General features: G+C 44.3%; 1 protein-coding gene across 14 annotated transcripts in view; it reads left to right on the top strand.

Annotated features, from left to right (window-relative positions):
* The window catches only part of SLC39A13 (solute carrier family 39 member 13), a 141,784-nt gene that overhangs the window by 119,780 nt on the left and 5,176 nt on the right, over positions 1-16,828 (top strand). The window contains exons 1-8 of one of the 14 annotated variants that reach the window (XM_068684787.1): positions 1,953-2,000; positions 2,626-2,693; positions 5,882-5,940; positions 7,341-7,640; positions 8,043-8,156; positions 9,844-9,965; positions 11,220-11,372; positions 16,661-16,750. In XM_068684787.1, coding sequence (XP_068540888.1) covers positions 7,373-7,640; positions 8,043-8,156; positions 9,844-9,965; positions 11,220-11,372; positions 16,661-16,750 — 747 coding nt within the window. In that variant the 5' untranslated portion in view covers positions 1,953-2,000; positions 2,626-2,693; positions 5,882-5,940; positions 7,341-7,372. The other 13 variants (XM_068684788.1, XM_068684786.1, XM_068684785.1 and 10 more) reach the window with 13 other exon arrangements.

Here is a 16,828-nt window from a genome sequence, read left to right as displayed (position 1 = left end):
TTCACTAATATGTATCAGTAACTGATTGTGTTTTTTTCAGTAAGTAAAAATATTTCCCAATACAGGGATCAAGCTCTGCTGATATCTCTTCACTTTTGTGGTTACACAACATGCCAGCCTTTGGGGACCCAAGCTCTGTCTTCACGAGCTATAGTGGCTTTATTATTATTATTTTTTTTTTTTCCTGGAAAATTGCTTTATTTCCACCAATACAGTGCCCCACTCCAGCAAGAAAGTCACAAGGGACCACAAAGCTCCTAAGAAAGCGTAAATGCTGGAAACACCCACATAAAGACGTTAGAGAGGCAAAAACATCAGTTACAAGTCAAAAAGGAGGAGAAGTGGATGTATGGTGGCTGGTTTTGTTAGTCTGCAATTACAAGTGACCTGATTTTTTTTTTTTCTCCTCAGCTGAAAACATCATTTAGTAAAGAACAGGGACACCTAAAAGTCACTTTTGAAGGAATCAGGCTGAAGAGGTGGGTGCCATGGCTCAAGGGAGGCGAGAGAAGGTCCCTGCGCTCTGCTCCAGTTGCCTCGTCGCTGTTTTAACAGAATCCATCTTTACGTTTTTACACCTTTACTTCTGGATGCAGCCTGCTGGACTCTGAGCCATACTGATCTCCAGGCTGTTGCTGAAAATTTCACTACAGGTAAGAATTCAGCCACCCACCGGGAAAAAGCTCCATTTGATGCAGTGTGGTACAGCTGCCACTTGATGGCATAAGCTACTGAGTCCACATTTCCTCCAAAACTCTCCCTGTTTGGCTTGCAGTGGGGCACAAATCGAAACTCAATGCCTTGAAGTCCTGCACCACTGAAGTCAAAAGCAAACCCATTTACTTCACTGAGCCCGGGATACCGCTCGTGATTCCGACAGTCCCAGGTGCTCAGCGTGGTTTGGTTTACTCGAGGAAGTGCCTGCCTGTTGTAACTGTGATAATCACAGATACAATCACGATCCGTCAGCACAGGGAACTGCGCCACTGGGACTGATGACAGTTACTCAGGCAATAGGGAGGCGGCTGTGGAACACAGCAACCACAAAGCTTACAACTTCGGAACCAAATCCTTTCCTTTTGAAAACTTGCTTTGAGAATTCAGCTCCCAGCATAAACTTTCTGCTTCTGACTGAGAAAGACCAAACTTTTCGGAAACTGCCTTCGCAACGTGTCCCTGTCGGATCGTATTCCCATTACATGGCTGCAGAGAGAGCAGCCCGGCCAGCGCAGGCCACTGATGGCTGACTGAATTCCAAACTCTGCTCCGCGGCGTGACATTGGAGTGATGTAATGAGACCGGGGGGAGACTGCAGACAGGAGGAACGTCAGCATCAGCAGCGTCTCCTAGGGGAACGGGGTTTGTTCTGGAAGCTGGAGTGAGCGCGGAGTCCTGAGTCGCAGGGGAAATGGTAAGAGGTGGAACCGAAAGGTACGTCAGCGTATTTTGGAAAGTGTATTGGAAACTATAGCTCTGAGGTGGTTCGGCTTGTATAAAAGTAAATCTTTGTTCTCTGCTGACCTAGTTTTTTGAGCACACGAAGTTTCTGCAAACCTCGGTAAGCACCGTGGGTATTTTCATCATTAGCAGTCAGGGCTACGTTGCCAGAGCCCTGGCGTCACCCAAATCCCCACCAGGAAGGCTGTAGCGCATCCACCTGCTACAGAACCCCGTCCAGCGTCAGGTACTCGCAAAACTGACTTCATCTTTTTAAAAAAACTCGAGTGTTAGAGCGGGCTGCTCTGCTTTCAGCAGCGCCAGCAGGGCACTGGCAGCCCCCCGGGCCCCCGCAGGAAGCGGGCCCGGCGCCGGCCCCTCGCTGGCGGCGGCCGGAAGCGATCGCGGCGCTGGGTCCGCGGCGGGTGCCGAGGAGGCCGGGACCGACGTGGCCGGCCGGGGGAGGCGGGGACTGGGGGCGGCCGGGCGGGGCGGGCCGGGCAGGCGCCGGGCTGCGGCTGGATGGCAGCGGAGGAACGGGGCGAGGCGGCGGCGGCGGCACGGTGAGGGCGGCGGGGAGCTGAGGGGGCCGGCGGGGCGCTGAGGGGACCGGCTCGGAGCTGGAGCTGGCGCCGCCATTTCGCGGAGCCTCGCCGCCGAGGGGACGAGCTGAGGAGAAAAGTTGGCGAAGTAACTCCGGGCCCCCCGAGTGGGTCCAGGAGCTCCCGGCCAGGAGGAGGGTGAGGTGAGGTGAGGGCAGAGCCGTGGCCGCTGCGCTGAGCCCCGTGTGCCCGCAGCTGCACGCTGTGAGAGGAGCCCTGCCTGCCCCATTTCGCCACCAGGGGAATGGGGAGCAGGGGGGGTCGTGCCGGGGGACACAGCGTGCCCAGACAGCCTGCAGGCCTGCTGTGCCTCCCCCGGGGTCAGGGATCCAGGAGGAGTTCAGAGCCCTCCACGGGGCTAATGGAGGGAGGCGGCTTAGTGGAGGATTTTTTTGGCTGGAAATAATGCTTCCTCCCTGGAAAAATAACTTTTTTTTTTTTTTTTTTTTTTCCATGCAATACTCTTTTGCAACTCTTAAAGCCAAGCAACTGGCTTCCAGGGAAAACAGTTGTTTATAACGGCTGTTATAAAGGTCTTTTTTTTTCCCCTTCTCGCAACAACATCTGAAATGTCATTGTGTGGCAGCGAGCAATTGTGCTGAGACAGAGCTGAAGCTGTGTGGTCTGAAAAGGCAGTGTCCAGGAAGGGAGGAGGTGGGTCGCTGCAGGAATCTTTATCGTGTACGTGTTTTATTTTCTGTTTTCCAGCAGGTTTTTACCTTGGCATTGTAAGTTTTGACTGTTTTCTCACTGAGCCTCAGACCAGCTCAGTGAGGCAGGGGAGGCTGTGGGAGCCTCCCAGGAGGAGGGCACGTCCTCTTCTCACTTGATGTTCAGTCTCCCCCTTCTTCCCACTAAGGAGTGTGTAAATGGCAAATTTTCATGTTTGTTTTTCCTGAGCTGGCAAGACCTCGCTGTTACTTCAGTTCAGAATCCCAGTCAGAGCAGACCTGACTTCAGTGCTCTGCTCCGGGACCTGCTGGTGGTACTGGTGAACAGGTTCTGCTCCCGGTGTGGTTGGGAGGTGTGATAGCAAAGGACATCTGTGTCAAAACTGACGAGTAAATGATGCAATGGTGATTCTTCTCTTAGGCGTTTTCTTAAATATATTTACCTTTCTTGAGAAAAAAGCACATCTCTTGTAAACATGGTTATGCTTTTGCCTCATAGTGGCAGTGGATCTCTCTGAGAACTTGCAACTACTTTCTTTAGAAATTTTTTTATGGGGTACCTAAAACAGATGCTGATGTCTAAAATTAGGGGTAGGTAAAGACATCTTCCATCCTCTGAAACTGTAGTGGTGCAGGGTATTATTTTCTCTCTTGAGCTTTTTTTATCCTAGGACTATGTTCTGATTGCTCCCTTCCTTCCTCTTAAAATATGTCTCGGGAGTAGCCAGTGTTATTTCAGAGACTTGAAGTAAACTTAACATTTCATGAAGAGCATGTAGCAATGTGATAGAAAAACAAAGGGGTTATGGAATTAAACCTGCATTTTTTGGAGCAAGTGGTTATGATATGAAGTGGTTATGATATTGTGAAGAAGCACATGCAGGAAGCGTGTTCTAAATAATTAGCTGAGCACAAAAATCAATGCGTGTATGTCCTGGATAATGCACCGAGTTCCTCATAGCTGTTTTATTTACATCAGGAATTCATTGCCTGAGATTTGGAGATGTTCTTGAGCTATGAAGTAATGATGATCAGCCAACATGGGGTGAAGAAATGTACTGTTTTTCTCTGGTGTGATTAACAAGAGAAAAAAGATCTGTCAACCTCAGGTTGACTGACCCACAGCTGAATTAGGGGAATTGGTTTTATACCCCTTGTGACTCTTTATTGTTCACCACCATCTCTTTTGGGAGGACCCTGGTCCCTTATGTTGCTGGGAAAAGGAAATGAAGCCTGATGTGCAGCCTGTTTTCAGAGCCCTGGACGTGTCCTTTGCCCTATGTGCTACTGCCTCTACCCAGGATTTTGGTCACTCAGTCTCAGAGACCCTTCCAGGTGTCCTTTGGGGAAGACACAGGCTATGAGTGGGGAGAACTAGATGAAAGAATTGGACCTGTTGCATCAATTGTGGTGATTTCTTTTCCAGACCGATTCCCAAAAGCTGTTAACGTTGTGGCAATTGTGGCACAGAAGGGGCCAGTTCATGCCACTTTCCATCATTGCCAAGCTGCAGGAGAGCAGATGTTTTGCTATGTGTATTCCTTGCGTCTTCATACACATATGGTGGTTGTATTAATCCTGATTTTTGGGGGCTGGAATGGCTTCGCCCCTCACAAATAAGCTGTTCTCAGTCATTTTCAAGGTCTAATCCAAGCATCAGCCCTGTGCCTGTTCAATTCAGTGGCGGAGATGAATGGATGCTTGGAGTGCTGTGAGGTGAAAACGTCTCTTACTTCTGCCACTCAGCCTTCTGTATTCTCTGTGCTGATAATAACCGATAAGAGCTGCCACTTGCAGTAGGGTCCTGCCAGTAGAGCAGGAGCCTGGGGCATAGGGAGGGGAGGGACTTCAAGACGGGACCCAGTCATTGCAATGAAAGAACATCTGGATAAGGAGCTTACTCTTTTTTTTATTTTTTATTTTTCTGTTTCTGCATCATAGGTAACGTGTTCCAGTCTATCAGCATTTTGGCACTATGTAAACTAGTTTCTTCATATCCAAGTTGAACTGTGCTTACTACTTGAGCTGATTCCACAATATGGAAGAGTTGAGCGCTTTCCCCCTTGTGACTTCTGGTGTATGCAGACTGTTCTGTTCCCTTCAATCTTACCTTTTCTAGACTAAACACACCCAGGTCCTTCAGTCTTTTCTTCCAGGTTGTACTTTCTAAACTCATATTTTTGTTTCTGTCTACTGGAACGTCTCTTATTTTTACATCTGTTTTATAAAGTACAGTGTGTGAGGTGGGTACGGTCTTTTGGCTGAAGTTTTATTTGTGGGGAGTAGAATGGATTCACTGCCTCCGTGTCACACAAACAGCGTAGCGGTTGGTATGTCCTGGGATGTCATTTGCCTGCTTAGTGGCATGCTTGTGTTGCTGGCTCAGATTTATTTTCTGAATCAATGTAATCACGTATGCCTTTTTTTCCCCCTCTCCTGGCACATTGGAGTTAGTATTTTGTCGTATCCATTTGATTTTTTTTCTTCATTAGTCTGCCGTTTTGTGCTCATCTTTGCTGAGATTGGTTTGACAGTATGTGATAGGTAGGTCTAGGGTTCTCACAGCCAGATCATAACACTGCAATCAGATGCCACAAAAAACTGAGCTGGCTTAAACTTGTTATGTTAAAGGATTTTTGTCTTGTCCAGAAACAAGTGATGGGTTTTGTATGGGTCAGTAGTTTACATTCCAATAGATGTTATCTTTCCACAAAAAGTTTCAGTGGTTCTTTTGCAGCCAGCCAAGCTAGCATCTTCAGCAGTTCCTTCTTGTATCCTTCCTACTTCTAATGTCTGTGGTTACTGTGCTTGGAGCTTGGTGTCCTCCTTCACAGGTTCTGTTCTTTACTGTTCCCCTTGGTTGCTTGCTGCAGCTGGGCCTTCCTCCAGCAGTGATCTAGTTCAGGGACTGAAGCTGGAAGAGCTTCTGGGGATTAAAAAGTCTCTGCTGATTTGTTCTGAACCCACTTGCTCATGGAGTCGGGTGTGAGCATGGGAAGGGGAGGCTGCCTGAGAGGATGGGGAGAGAAGGGTCAACGTTGTCCTTTTCCGCTGCAGGGAGCCCTTAGATTGATTCCAACACCCTGATTTTTTTTCTTGACAATTTCAGGCCCCTTTCTGTTTGGCCATTATTTAATACTTTGCTGTCTTTATCGCTTTCTTATCTTATAGGTAAATGCAAACTGATCACTTAAATTCATCAAGAACCTTTCAGAGGATTGAAGTTACCGGTCAGTAACTTCTTCAGTCGCATCCCCCTTTTATTTGTTTCTTTTTGTGAAGGTAGATGAGGCATGATGCTTCCTGAGCCTTCTGTGGCCTTCCCATACTTCTGTAAATTTCAAAGATGCTTCAGATTACTGTGACTGGTTTCTTAAATGCTTTCAGGTGAATGCCATTATTCCTCTCAATCTGCAGCTGCCTTGTAATCATTATGGCATTCTTTTCTAACCCACTCTGTTCTCCTGTTTCCAAATTAATTTTGCTTGCCACGTTTCGCTCCTCCTTCTGGAAACTGAAGGAGGCATTTGTACTTCAGCCTTTGTGTCATTTGCTTTCCTTTCCTATTTGCCAGTGAGTGTGTAATTATCTTTATTTTCCACGTCTAACATGCCCTTTTTCTCTCCAGTTCTCTTATGACTGAAGAGTTCTTAGTAACAGCTGTGCTGCCTTTGACTAAGAGTCCATCTAACCCAGCAGACTTGTAGGAAGGAATAAAAATAGCGCAAGTATATATGATATTTTCCAACTACTCTTTCGATCTGCAGCTCCTTTCAGATAAGGGAATTTCCTGCGTCTAACACGAGCTGTCTAACCATGAGCAATCAATAGATTTATTTTCCTAGTGTCTGGTCTGCCTGTTGTTGAATCCATGTAAAATTTTGCATTGGTTTTGGAGAAATGCTGCCACGCAAGTTACCAGCTGGTGTCATGTTTGTTTTCATTTTGAAGCTGACCCTCACTGGCTTCATGTGATGGCTGTTAGTACATAGGGTTGTAAACACGGTGAATAATCTATCCCTGTTTATGCTGTTTACACCAGTCATGACTATATGGACCTCTGTTATGTTCCCTTTCCAATTTAGTTACCTGTCTTGCATCCTGATTTGTTAGATGCTACTCCATCTCTTCAGTTGCCTTTTCTACCCAGTATTCCCACAACCACATGTCCCTTGGGTTTTGTAATTCTCACATGCCAATTTCATGGTAAAAAGGACCAGAGAGAGCTCTTAGAGCAGCTCACTGAAAAGGCAGAGAGAAGACTGATCCTGGTAATGTCTCTGGCCAAGATTTTTTTCTGGAGCCTTGGGAAACTGAAGGGCGAGGACAAGGCTACCTTCGGGTCCTGGGCCTGGGGAGTCCTTGTCCAGCCCGCTGAAGGGAAGATTCTGGAAGGAAGACTTGTTCACAAGGTGTCTCATGCACAGTCTTACATACCTGATGATAAGCAGTGTCCTTTAGTACTGTGTTGAAAGCGGGGAGAATTTCGGATGCTTCCTTACGGGGGGCAGGAGGATACCCCCCTGCAGTAAGATGCTGAGGGATGGAATGGCGTGACCAAGACCTTTTCTCCTGGGTGGAGGGAAAGAGCCTCTACCATGCACTCAGAACTGTTCTCTATTCTTTTCAGAGATCGGCCAGCCTGGCTGAGACCACTTAGCGATGACAAAACAAAAGCTTCTGCTTGATGGGACGTTCTCCTTGTTTCTGATCGTGGCCTGTGAAGCTCAGCAGCTCGCGAGGAGTCATGCTGCTGCCAGCTCTGGCCCTCTGTGCGAGAAGGAAGCAGAGTCCTGGGGAAACCTGTTCAGCAGTGAGCGGCTGGATGCCTGGATCTGTTCCCTCATCGGCTCGTTCATGGTGGGGCTGAGTGGGGTCTTCCCCTTGCTCGTGATCCCCTTTGAGACAGGAGCTGCTCTGCGGTCAGAAGGTAAGCCTGCTACCTGTGTTAGCCTTTCTGAAGGTCCTTGGTTGTGACTGTGATGAACAGGATCTCCTCTAGAGCAGGCATTCCATTTGCAGTGCTTTAGGGCCTACCTGTCAATTTGATGGGGAATCCTCTAACAAATGCAAGTCCTGGAAGGAACTCGTACAGAATAGCATTTGTTGTGCACCCTGGGGAGCTGCTTGGTCCAGGACCCTCCCACACACAGCTGTCCCAGCCTTGCAGTACAAGGGCTTCTTTTTGCACTCCAGCTATTTCTTCCATGCTCTCTCCTTTGAAAGCTTGGTTTGCAGATGCTTCTAATTTAGGTCTGTTTGTGCAGAAACTCAGCTGGAGATGTTTTGGCTTCAAGCTGAGTTATAATCAGGTTTTTGTTTCTTTTTTTAGCTGGATCACGTCGTTTGAAGCAGTTGTTGAGCTTTGCAATTGGTGGGCTACTGGGGAATGTGTTTCTGCACCTGCTTCCCGAAGCCTGGGCCTACACGTGCAGTGCAACAACAGGTATGAAAGCCTTATATGCATAGAAGCAGCTCATGCTGTGCCTACTGCTACATTTTTTGAGTCTGTTCCATCCCAAAAATACAAAACCAGCCAGACTCTGTCAACCCTGGCCCAACAACTGGTCTAGGTTGTTACTCTGCTTTGAACAATGTGTAAAAGCAAATGCTTAGGGAAAAGTATATGAAGAATAAAAACGTGTAATAATTTCTATTTGTACTCCAAAGTTTTTAAGATCAGAAACTTCCTGAGCATGATTACTTTTTTTAGTAAGTTCTGACAGGTTTTTTGTCTATCAACTTTTCCTGCCTTGCTTTGGACTCTTGTAAATCTTTGATTTTCCTTTGCCCTTTCCCTAAGGAAAGGGAATACTTCTTTAACCTGATGGAAAGTTACGAATCTGTGTGTGGTCGGGTACGTGATACATGAACATGTCTCCTATCTTAGGTGGAGTTTTTTTGCCCTATCGTGCATCTTGCCTGTAAATCTGTATCACAGTGCTTCTCCTAGAGCCTTTTTCTTGGAACTAACTGGGATCCCTCAACTTGATCAGCTGGAGCCCAAATGTGTTCTCCTCTCAATCTTTGTTCAAGGAGAAGTCATGGAAAAAATGATTGTCAGTAGAGATATTGACTAAGATGGTGTCTGGGGAGCTGGGGAGGGAAACAAATACAGGTGACAGAAACCTGTGTTGTCAGCAAACTAAACACTGTTGGGATGCAGCTTGTGGTATTGGTGTGTATCCTTCACCCCTTGGATGGCCAGACTTGTTGAAACCCGCAGCAGTTGCATCTTTCTGCTTTGGCAAACTGATGTGAGAAGGCAAGTGCTGCTGCATCCCACTTGTTGAGAAGCTAAGAAATTCTTTCATCACTAAAAATGAAAGAGTGGTGAAAAGGATGCTGTAGGTTTCCCAGACTTCCTTATGGCCATCTCCTGGGATTTTAAATGCTCCACAGATCTACTGATCCTGTGGTTCTCTTCCTTTTTGTGGCTTTGGTACTGTTAGCAGAACCTACTACCTGCTGTCCTTTTTCCCCTCTTCCTGCAGTGGTTCCCTAATGACTCTCTTCCTGCTCTAGCTTGTTTACTTCTTATGTTGTCCTGAAGCATAAAATTTTTCATTACCTGTATATGCCCCAGTGCAGAATCATTCTGTTCTTCCACTGCAACCCCCATTTCTGCAGCCGGGTTGAATGGATGATTATTTCACAAGCTTGGCTGTAATTGAAAAGAAAGTTTGTAGCTTTGGGCTTAATAACTTGCCCAGGTGTGGCAGAAATGGGAAGGTGAGTTTGTAGCTCCACTGATGTTAGGTTTCATGTTGGATCTTGCTGCTCAGTAGGTAGAGCTGCAGGATTTTTATTGATGTAATGTTCACATGCCTCTGGGGCACCGGAAAGTTCCCAGTGTTGTCAAGAAATGTTCTGGATTGTGCTGTTGAAGTAAAAGGGGTGGGGGCTCTCACACTAAGTGTCTCAAGATGAGGACACCTTTTACTTAGATCAACAATGAGCAGGTTAACTTAATTTTCTGTGAGATACAGCTGCTCTCCTTGCAAGAGGTGTTTCTATTGTTTTGTGTTTTTGTCTTGGGACTGGTGATTAAACTATCTGGGGCAGGTGGGGTTCCCATATGGGCAGACACTGTTCTTGGAAGTGACATGAAGGTTTTTTCTGTTGTCCCTTAGGAGAAGGGCAGAGCTTTCAGCAGCAGAAGCTTCTGGGTCTCTGGGTGATTATTGGCTTCCTGACCTTCCTGACGCTAGAGAAGATTTTCCTAGAGAAAGAAGAGAAGGAGTGTCCTGGTGTGGTAAGTGAGTAGCCAGAGGGGAGGGAGTGCTGTTGTGTTCAGATGGTGAGTCAGGCACATAAGCACTGTATTAAACACCTCATCTGCCCTATCTGGCAAGCTCAGCAAAGGATCCTGGAGCTGTGAGTAGCTTATCAAAGGCCTTTGGGAGCCTTTTACCATTTTGACACGTGGTTCTACAGGCTTTGTGTGGTTTTAGGTTGAGATTTCTCACCTCTGGGCTGGTTTTGTTCTTGATGTGGTTTGTGTGAAAAAAGAGCTCCCCTTCCATATGGACTGGGAGCTGGAGAGCTGTGCAGTTGAGACTGCCTCAGATAACCTCTGAGGGATGACAGTTTGCTGACACGTGCTCTACTGAGTAATTTGGACTCACTCTCCTCCTGTGTCCTCAGTCAGGGCAAAGACCAGCATTGGAAGATGTTCCTTGCTGTCCACTTCTCCTGGGGGTGATCTGACCCAGGCGCTTGTTCCATGGAGCTGCTAATGTGGTAGGCAGGGTTTATAGTTGGCCAGGTTGTGCTGTGCAGTGATTCAGACAAGAGTCACCCAGCAGCAAAGAAGCAACACTGACAAAACAGGAACCGGGAGGTAACACCAAGACAGACAGTGGCTAGTCCTAAGCCATCTGCCTGGTTCCTAGCAGCACCTCTCCTATAGGCTGTTCAGTACTTCTGTGCCATGCCTTTTGAGAGAGAAAAGAGCAAGTCAGGAACTGGGTAAGCAATTAGCCATTGTTTTGACTCGAGATTAAATTGAAAGGAACTTCAGCTCATACATAGAGACTGAAGTCTGAGATGAGCAGTTTATTTGGAAGCTGACAATCCCAGCTATAGAATAACTCCTTGGGATTCAGTTATCCTGATGCACTGGGGAGAACAAGACTCTTTTTCCCAGATGGAATTGAATTTCTCTGGGCAGTACCTGCCAGCAGGACTGACAGATTGAGGCCCTCATCTTCCCAGTGGAACCTTGCTCATGTCAAAGGGGCCTGATTCTGATTCCCTGTATATCTTTCTATTTTCCCTCTCCCGATGCTCGGAGAATTCATTGCTCTTATGCAGATGTGACAAGGTGTGACACTCTCTGAAGCCTGTCTTGTTTCTGGTCATTGTCATGGTTAGATTTGGGTACCAAAGCTACTGATTTGGGTTCTAAGAATGAAACTATTAAGGCTGAAGGTTGGATTTCTAATCTAGATTTGTGCTCTTTGTTGAGGACAAAAAGGCAGTGACAAGTTGTTTTCTGCTAATTTAGGGCTGTGATTCCAAAGCACCAGCTGGAAAGATTCCCAATGGAAGTGGCTACCCCCTGTCAAAGGTATCAGGCAGATCCCAAAGAGAGGAAACAGGTTCAACTCAGTGTAATGGCTCCACTCCACCATCGTGTCCAACAGACAACAGAATCAAGGTAAGAGACCCACAAGCAGCCCTTTTCTAGATGATTCGCATCCTATGTTTTCCGGGCAAAGATCTTTCAGTCAGGAGGATGAGTTGTCTGTAGAGAGAAGTGTGCCTGAGTGGGGGACTCAGTGTTTGAGGGAGTTACACTTAAATTTTGCTCTGTCAAAGTCACAGCAGGAAGGAAATAGGATACTCATTGGGAGAAAATCTGCACTGCAGCTTATGCAAAAGAGGCAAAATCACTGTTGTGAAGGCGTAAGCCTCGGGATGGGTGTTTTGACTGAATCCTGAGACCAAAGTACAGTACTTTTCAACTTACCCTATTATCTTATACTCAGCATATCTTTATTTGCTTAACTTTTTGAGTAATGACTTAATTGTTTCTCCAGTGCCTACATTGTATTAATTGTGAACAGCATGCTTCCTTTTAAGGCACCTTTTGAATGTATTTTGACAGTTGAAGCTGTAAAACTTAAATTCAGGTTTTTTTTCGAATAGCAGCCATCTGCTGCCCAAAAGAGCCTCCTTTCCACTTCTGCTTCCAAACCTGCATTTCTCATCACTTCATTTGCACTGGACCTCATCTGACCCCTACAGTGAGCCTGTTCAGGGAGCTAAGCAGGCAAAGATTTTTTGATGATGATGATTATTTTGCCTGTAGGTTTCTTTCATAATTTATCATCTTAAATCAGCTTCCCATGTAAAGTAGTGCTGGGATAAGGGAGATCAGTCAGCGAGCTCACAGGACTGGAGGTGGAGGACAGAAAAGGAGGACTGTAGCCACCCTCCAGTGCTAACCTCTAGATTGGCTTTGCTTTTGTTACTATCTTTGCACTGTGGGAAACCCTGCCTGGGTGACCATTACGTGCAAGAGAATAAAAGATCACTTTGACCAAGGAGGACCTATAATTTGAGTTTGAAAGCACTTAAAAATATGAAAGATTTGTAGGAGATTGACTATGAACAGAAAGTGTGGTTACGCAAACTAGCCCAAACCTGGACATGTGGTCAGTCAGAGGCTCTTCACTCTTTCTATTTTAAAGTTGTTTTGCTGTAACCTTGTAGCTGTTACTACACAATGTGAAAGACATGTTGAGATCACTGGGTGGTTTTGATACCTGTAAAGTTTGTGTAATCTGAACACTATGACAAAGTGCAAGGTGCTTCATTGGTGGTTCTGGAGCTGATAGCTCTGAAGAAATCAGTATTACTGGGTTAGGAAACATTGTGTGTTTATTTTTGAAAGGTTTATATAAGGAACTGGGGACTTTGTGGATGGTTAGTCCTCCCCTGATTTCAAGGAGAAATGAAACACTGATGGGGGACACAATTGCTCAGTGCCTTGTTCTAATGTAAAAAATAATCATGTAATTATTGCTAATTGATATGGTATTATGGAAGATTATATTCTGTCACCTAGATGTTTTTCCCTGCTTCTATTCAGTCATAAGATTGTTTGGTAATGACAAATCTGGTCAATTTGGTAGTTTGACAATTTGGTAATGACAGCTTTCTCCCAAATTCTAATAAAACTGGTACTGCATGAAATCAACCTTATTAATATAAAAAATCTGTTATTCTATATTATAAGCAGGGACTGGATTAATGCAGCCCCTCTCAAATCTGTTCATTACTGGTTTGTGATTTTTGTAATTGATTGTTTAAAGAAAAGTACATCTTTACATTTGCAGATACTACTCTCTTTCTTAAATGTCATGTTGTGACTGCATGAGGTTGGTGACATTTGCTAAACTGAGTAATTTGATCAAAAGAGATGAATTTTTAACATGTTTTGATAGAAGCAAATACCAAGTAATAGATTAAGAAAGAATACAGATCACACTTATAAAATAGGGAGAGATTCCAGGAAGTCAGTGCCTTGGAAAAAGATGTGAGAATCATAGTAGGAAATTGGTTGAGTACAGTCTTCCATTATGATGCTATAGTCAGGAGGGTGACCAAGTAAGTAGGAAATAGTATGTAAGACCAAAAGCAAGTGTTCCTTTCCATAGTAGACCTCATCAGTAGACCTGACTCTTTATTTGGCTTTTTCTGTAGTATTATTCATGATATCCAAAATAGTATCAATAAATTGCAAAGTGATCAGAAAAGAGCTGAAATAATTACTTCAGGTTTGCAGTACGTGTTTTTTCTTAAGTGTTTTTCTTCAGCTTTTAGCTCTATAGATGTGACGAATCAGGGTTGACTTTAAGGTGTATGAATACTCATGCAAGAGGCGTGACTATATGTGAAAAGCTAAAGCTGTACTAAATAAAAACAGATTAGAAATAGAAGACAACTGTGATGGAGGGTAATTCGCCAGTGGGATAACTTACCTAGAGACATAGACTCTTTGTCACTTGTGGGCTTTAAGGTGTGATTTAAACTTCTTTCTACAAAATACAGTACAGCTTAAGAAACAATGGGCTTTATGCAGAAACTTGGTTTCTGTTTCAGTTGTGTTATATAGGTCTTAGCTGATCATGGAGACCTCTTCTAGTTTTAAAATCCTAACGTGTCTATTTAATCTTGCAGACTGTTATGAATACACATGAAATAGAAACTCAGGAGTTAATGTATATAATTTTAACTTTCCACCTTCTGGGCATTTAATCTGAAGATTTTAATAGCCTTTCTGGTAGGGGGGAGATTACCAAAATTATCAAGATATTTCTACCTTGTTTCCTTAGGAAACAACATAAGCAGTCATTCCATCTGCCTGTCCATCTGTTCTGCCCTTCATTTTTCAGTAACTTTTGAACCCATAATTAATTTTACTAGAGTTTCAGAGAGGGTAGAAATCTGAAGGGTAATCAGATTTCTGCAAGATCCATAAAAATCAGCATGGCAGTAGAGGAGGAATGCAGACTAATGTCCTGTTGAAAAACTCTGGCAGAACTTAGATGTTGCATGCTGCTTGGCAGCTCTGCCTGGTTGGAAGATCAGCAGGTAGGTCTCACTGGCCTTGTCTGGTGGAGAAGTGGCTGTCATAGACTGCACTGGGGAGGGAAAGGAACATGCAGAGAAAACGTTGCTGATGTGTGCAAGGTAGGAGCCTACAAAGGAAAGAGAAATCTATAGCAAAGGCTTATTCGGTTCTCCTATGCGCTCAGTAACAGTTTTTTCTTATATCTTTTTTCCCAAAATGGAAAGATACTACTTAAACAAAAAGATGTCACTCTTCAAGGCTTCAGTGATTAGTAAGCTGCAATCAGTCATCCTTGCTCCATGTCTACTAGAACTTACACTCTTTGGCTGCTGCTGTAACAACTTGTCCTAGCTTATACACTGCAAGTGGGAGGCATCCTTTGCACCCAAACACAGATTGGTTCTGCCCTGCATTGCAGCCTTTATTCCTTCATCAAGTAAAAACTTTGTAGAGTACCTTTTCCTTACTCATTCTTTTTCTTTTTTCCCCCATGGCACAGGGGTCCTCGCTGATTTGTAGAAGTATGTTTTATTGCATGGTGACATTAATTCTGAAGCATGAACATAAACACTTCATCTTGCTGTGCTCTTTATGAGCAAGGAGAACATCCTATTAGGTATTCACAGAATGTAAATGTCAGAGGCTCATAACTGTCAAATCAACCCAATTTATTTCTGAACACTCCAAGGCTTTGCTTCTTTCAGTGACAGCTTTTGCCCAAGCCACTGACAAGAAAAAGTCATAATGTTTTAATCATGAAGTCTATTTTTTTCTCTATACAGTGGTGTGGGAAATCATTTTAATATAAAACTTATTGAATAATTATTACTAGCCTGTGGGGAAAATGCAATCACATAAAATCCCAACATGAAGAAATTTTAGACAGTCACATCTGACTGAAAATAAAAAATGAGAAGTAAAACTGCTGTGTTTGTGTGTCTGTATGCACGCATTGCTTTGTGTTCTCCTTCTTGCAAAAACATGCAGGGAATTTCTGCATCCATTGTGGAGATGTTGCTTAGATTGTTACTTAAACATGATACTTAGACAGTCTTTGCTTAATTCCTTATTTTCGTATTTAACTATGTATGCACTGTGAAAAGTTTAAAGCCTGGGAAGATGTTTGGAGGTTGTGCAGTGGAAAGTAACCTGCAGAAAGTAAATGCTTTTGAGAGAGATACCTAACAGAAAGCTCCATCTGAGCTGCGGTGTACGGGTGGCAGGAAGAAAAGATTCCTCAAAGGAAGTTTGATAGAAAAAGGGAAGAGAAGACTGAAAAGGGCCTGTGAAACCTATTAGCACACGTGTTCTTTCCAGCTAAATTTTGGCTTACCTGATGGTAAAGTAAGAAGTTAATGCCTTGCATTTTCTACGTGGTCTCTCCTTTCCGCTCACTGGTTGCTGCCCTGTATCTGCAGGTAACGTGTGCCCCCAGTTCTTGCAGTCCAGAGACAGCCTGATGCAGTAGCTAACTCCTGGATTGATGATAATTTACACTGCATTGAACTGCAGTGGCCCAGGACCTACACCTGGTAGTTTTTTGTTAAATATGATGCGAAATAAAGAAAACAACCTCTGAGCAAATGATATGGTGTGGTACTCTCAAACCATTTTGGGTCGGTCAAGTACACAATTTTTCTGGACAGGAACATAGCATTGATAGGGAAGTCTGACCTGGAGCTGGCATTCTGAAGGAGGTAACTGGCATATACTTTTAACGTTCAGAAATCTGTCAGCATACAAATGCATATACGTGCTCTCCAGCCTTCTAGTAGGTGTTTTTTTGGTGACTGTCATCACTATCTTCTCTTTATTCTTTGTTAAGGGAAAGCAAACCCACATGCAGAAGTTTTTTTAGTTCAATGTTTCAAGATTTTTATGGTTATAAAAAGCTGTTTCAGCAGCATTTGTTCTGTTGCATTGTTCTTGCCAGCTTTTGAAGAGGAGATATTTAACAGGTATTAAAATACATGGCTAGAAAACAAGGTCAGGTCATATTTGAAGCTAGTCACCTGTGTAAATTAGTGTTGCCCAGTGTCAACTCAATTTTGAATCAGATATTCTGGTTTATTCTTTTTCCTTTTTCTCTGTATCTGAAGCTTCTTTATTTGCCCTCTCTCTGTCTGTCTTTCTTCCAGTAAGATGTCTTTCCTAATCTTAGACAGTACTTGCCTACACTAAAGCTGAATTTACTCTAGAACTGAATGGAGTATTTAATTTGTACTTGAGCCATGACATACTCTAAGATTGTCCTGACCTTTGCCATCTGATCATGGTTCTGTATGACCCATGCGAGAGCCGTGTCTGGTGCCTTCTCTTATCGTATCTCTCTTTCTTTATCAGGGGCTCTTTTTCTCTTTTTGCAGATTAGTGGATACCTCAATTTGCTGGCCAACACCATTGATAACTTCACACATGGCCTGGCAGTAGCAGCCAGCTTCCTGGTTAGCAGAAAGGTAAGGTTTCTGTCACCAGCTGTATACTGAAGTGGAGATGTCTGTTCCCAAGTGTGATGCAACATGCAAAAAAAAAAA

The sequence above is a fragment of the Anas acuta genome, chromosome 5 (assembly GCF_963932015.1).
Source record: "Anas acuta chromosome 5, bAnaAcu1.1, whole genome shotgun sequence".
NCBI classification, from domain to species: domain Eukaryota; kingdom Metazoa; phylum Chordata; class Aves; order Anseriformes; family Anatidae; genus Anas; species Anas acuta.
The sequence above is the reverse complement of the archived record's forward strand: the minus strand, read 5'-3'. Positions and strand labels throughout refer to the sequence as shown.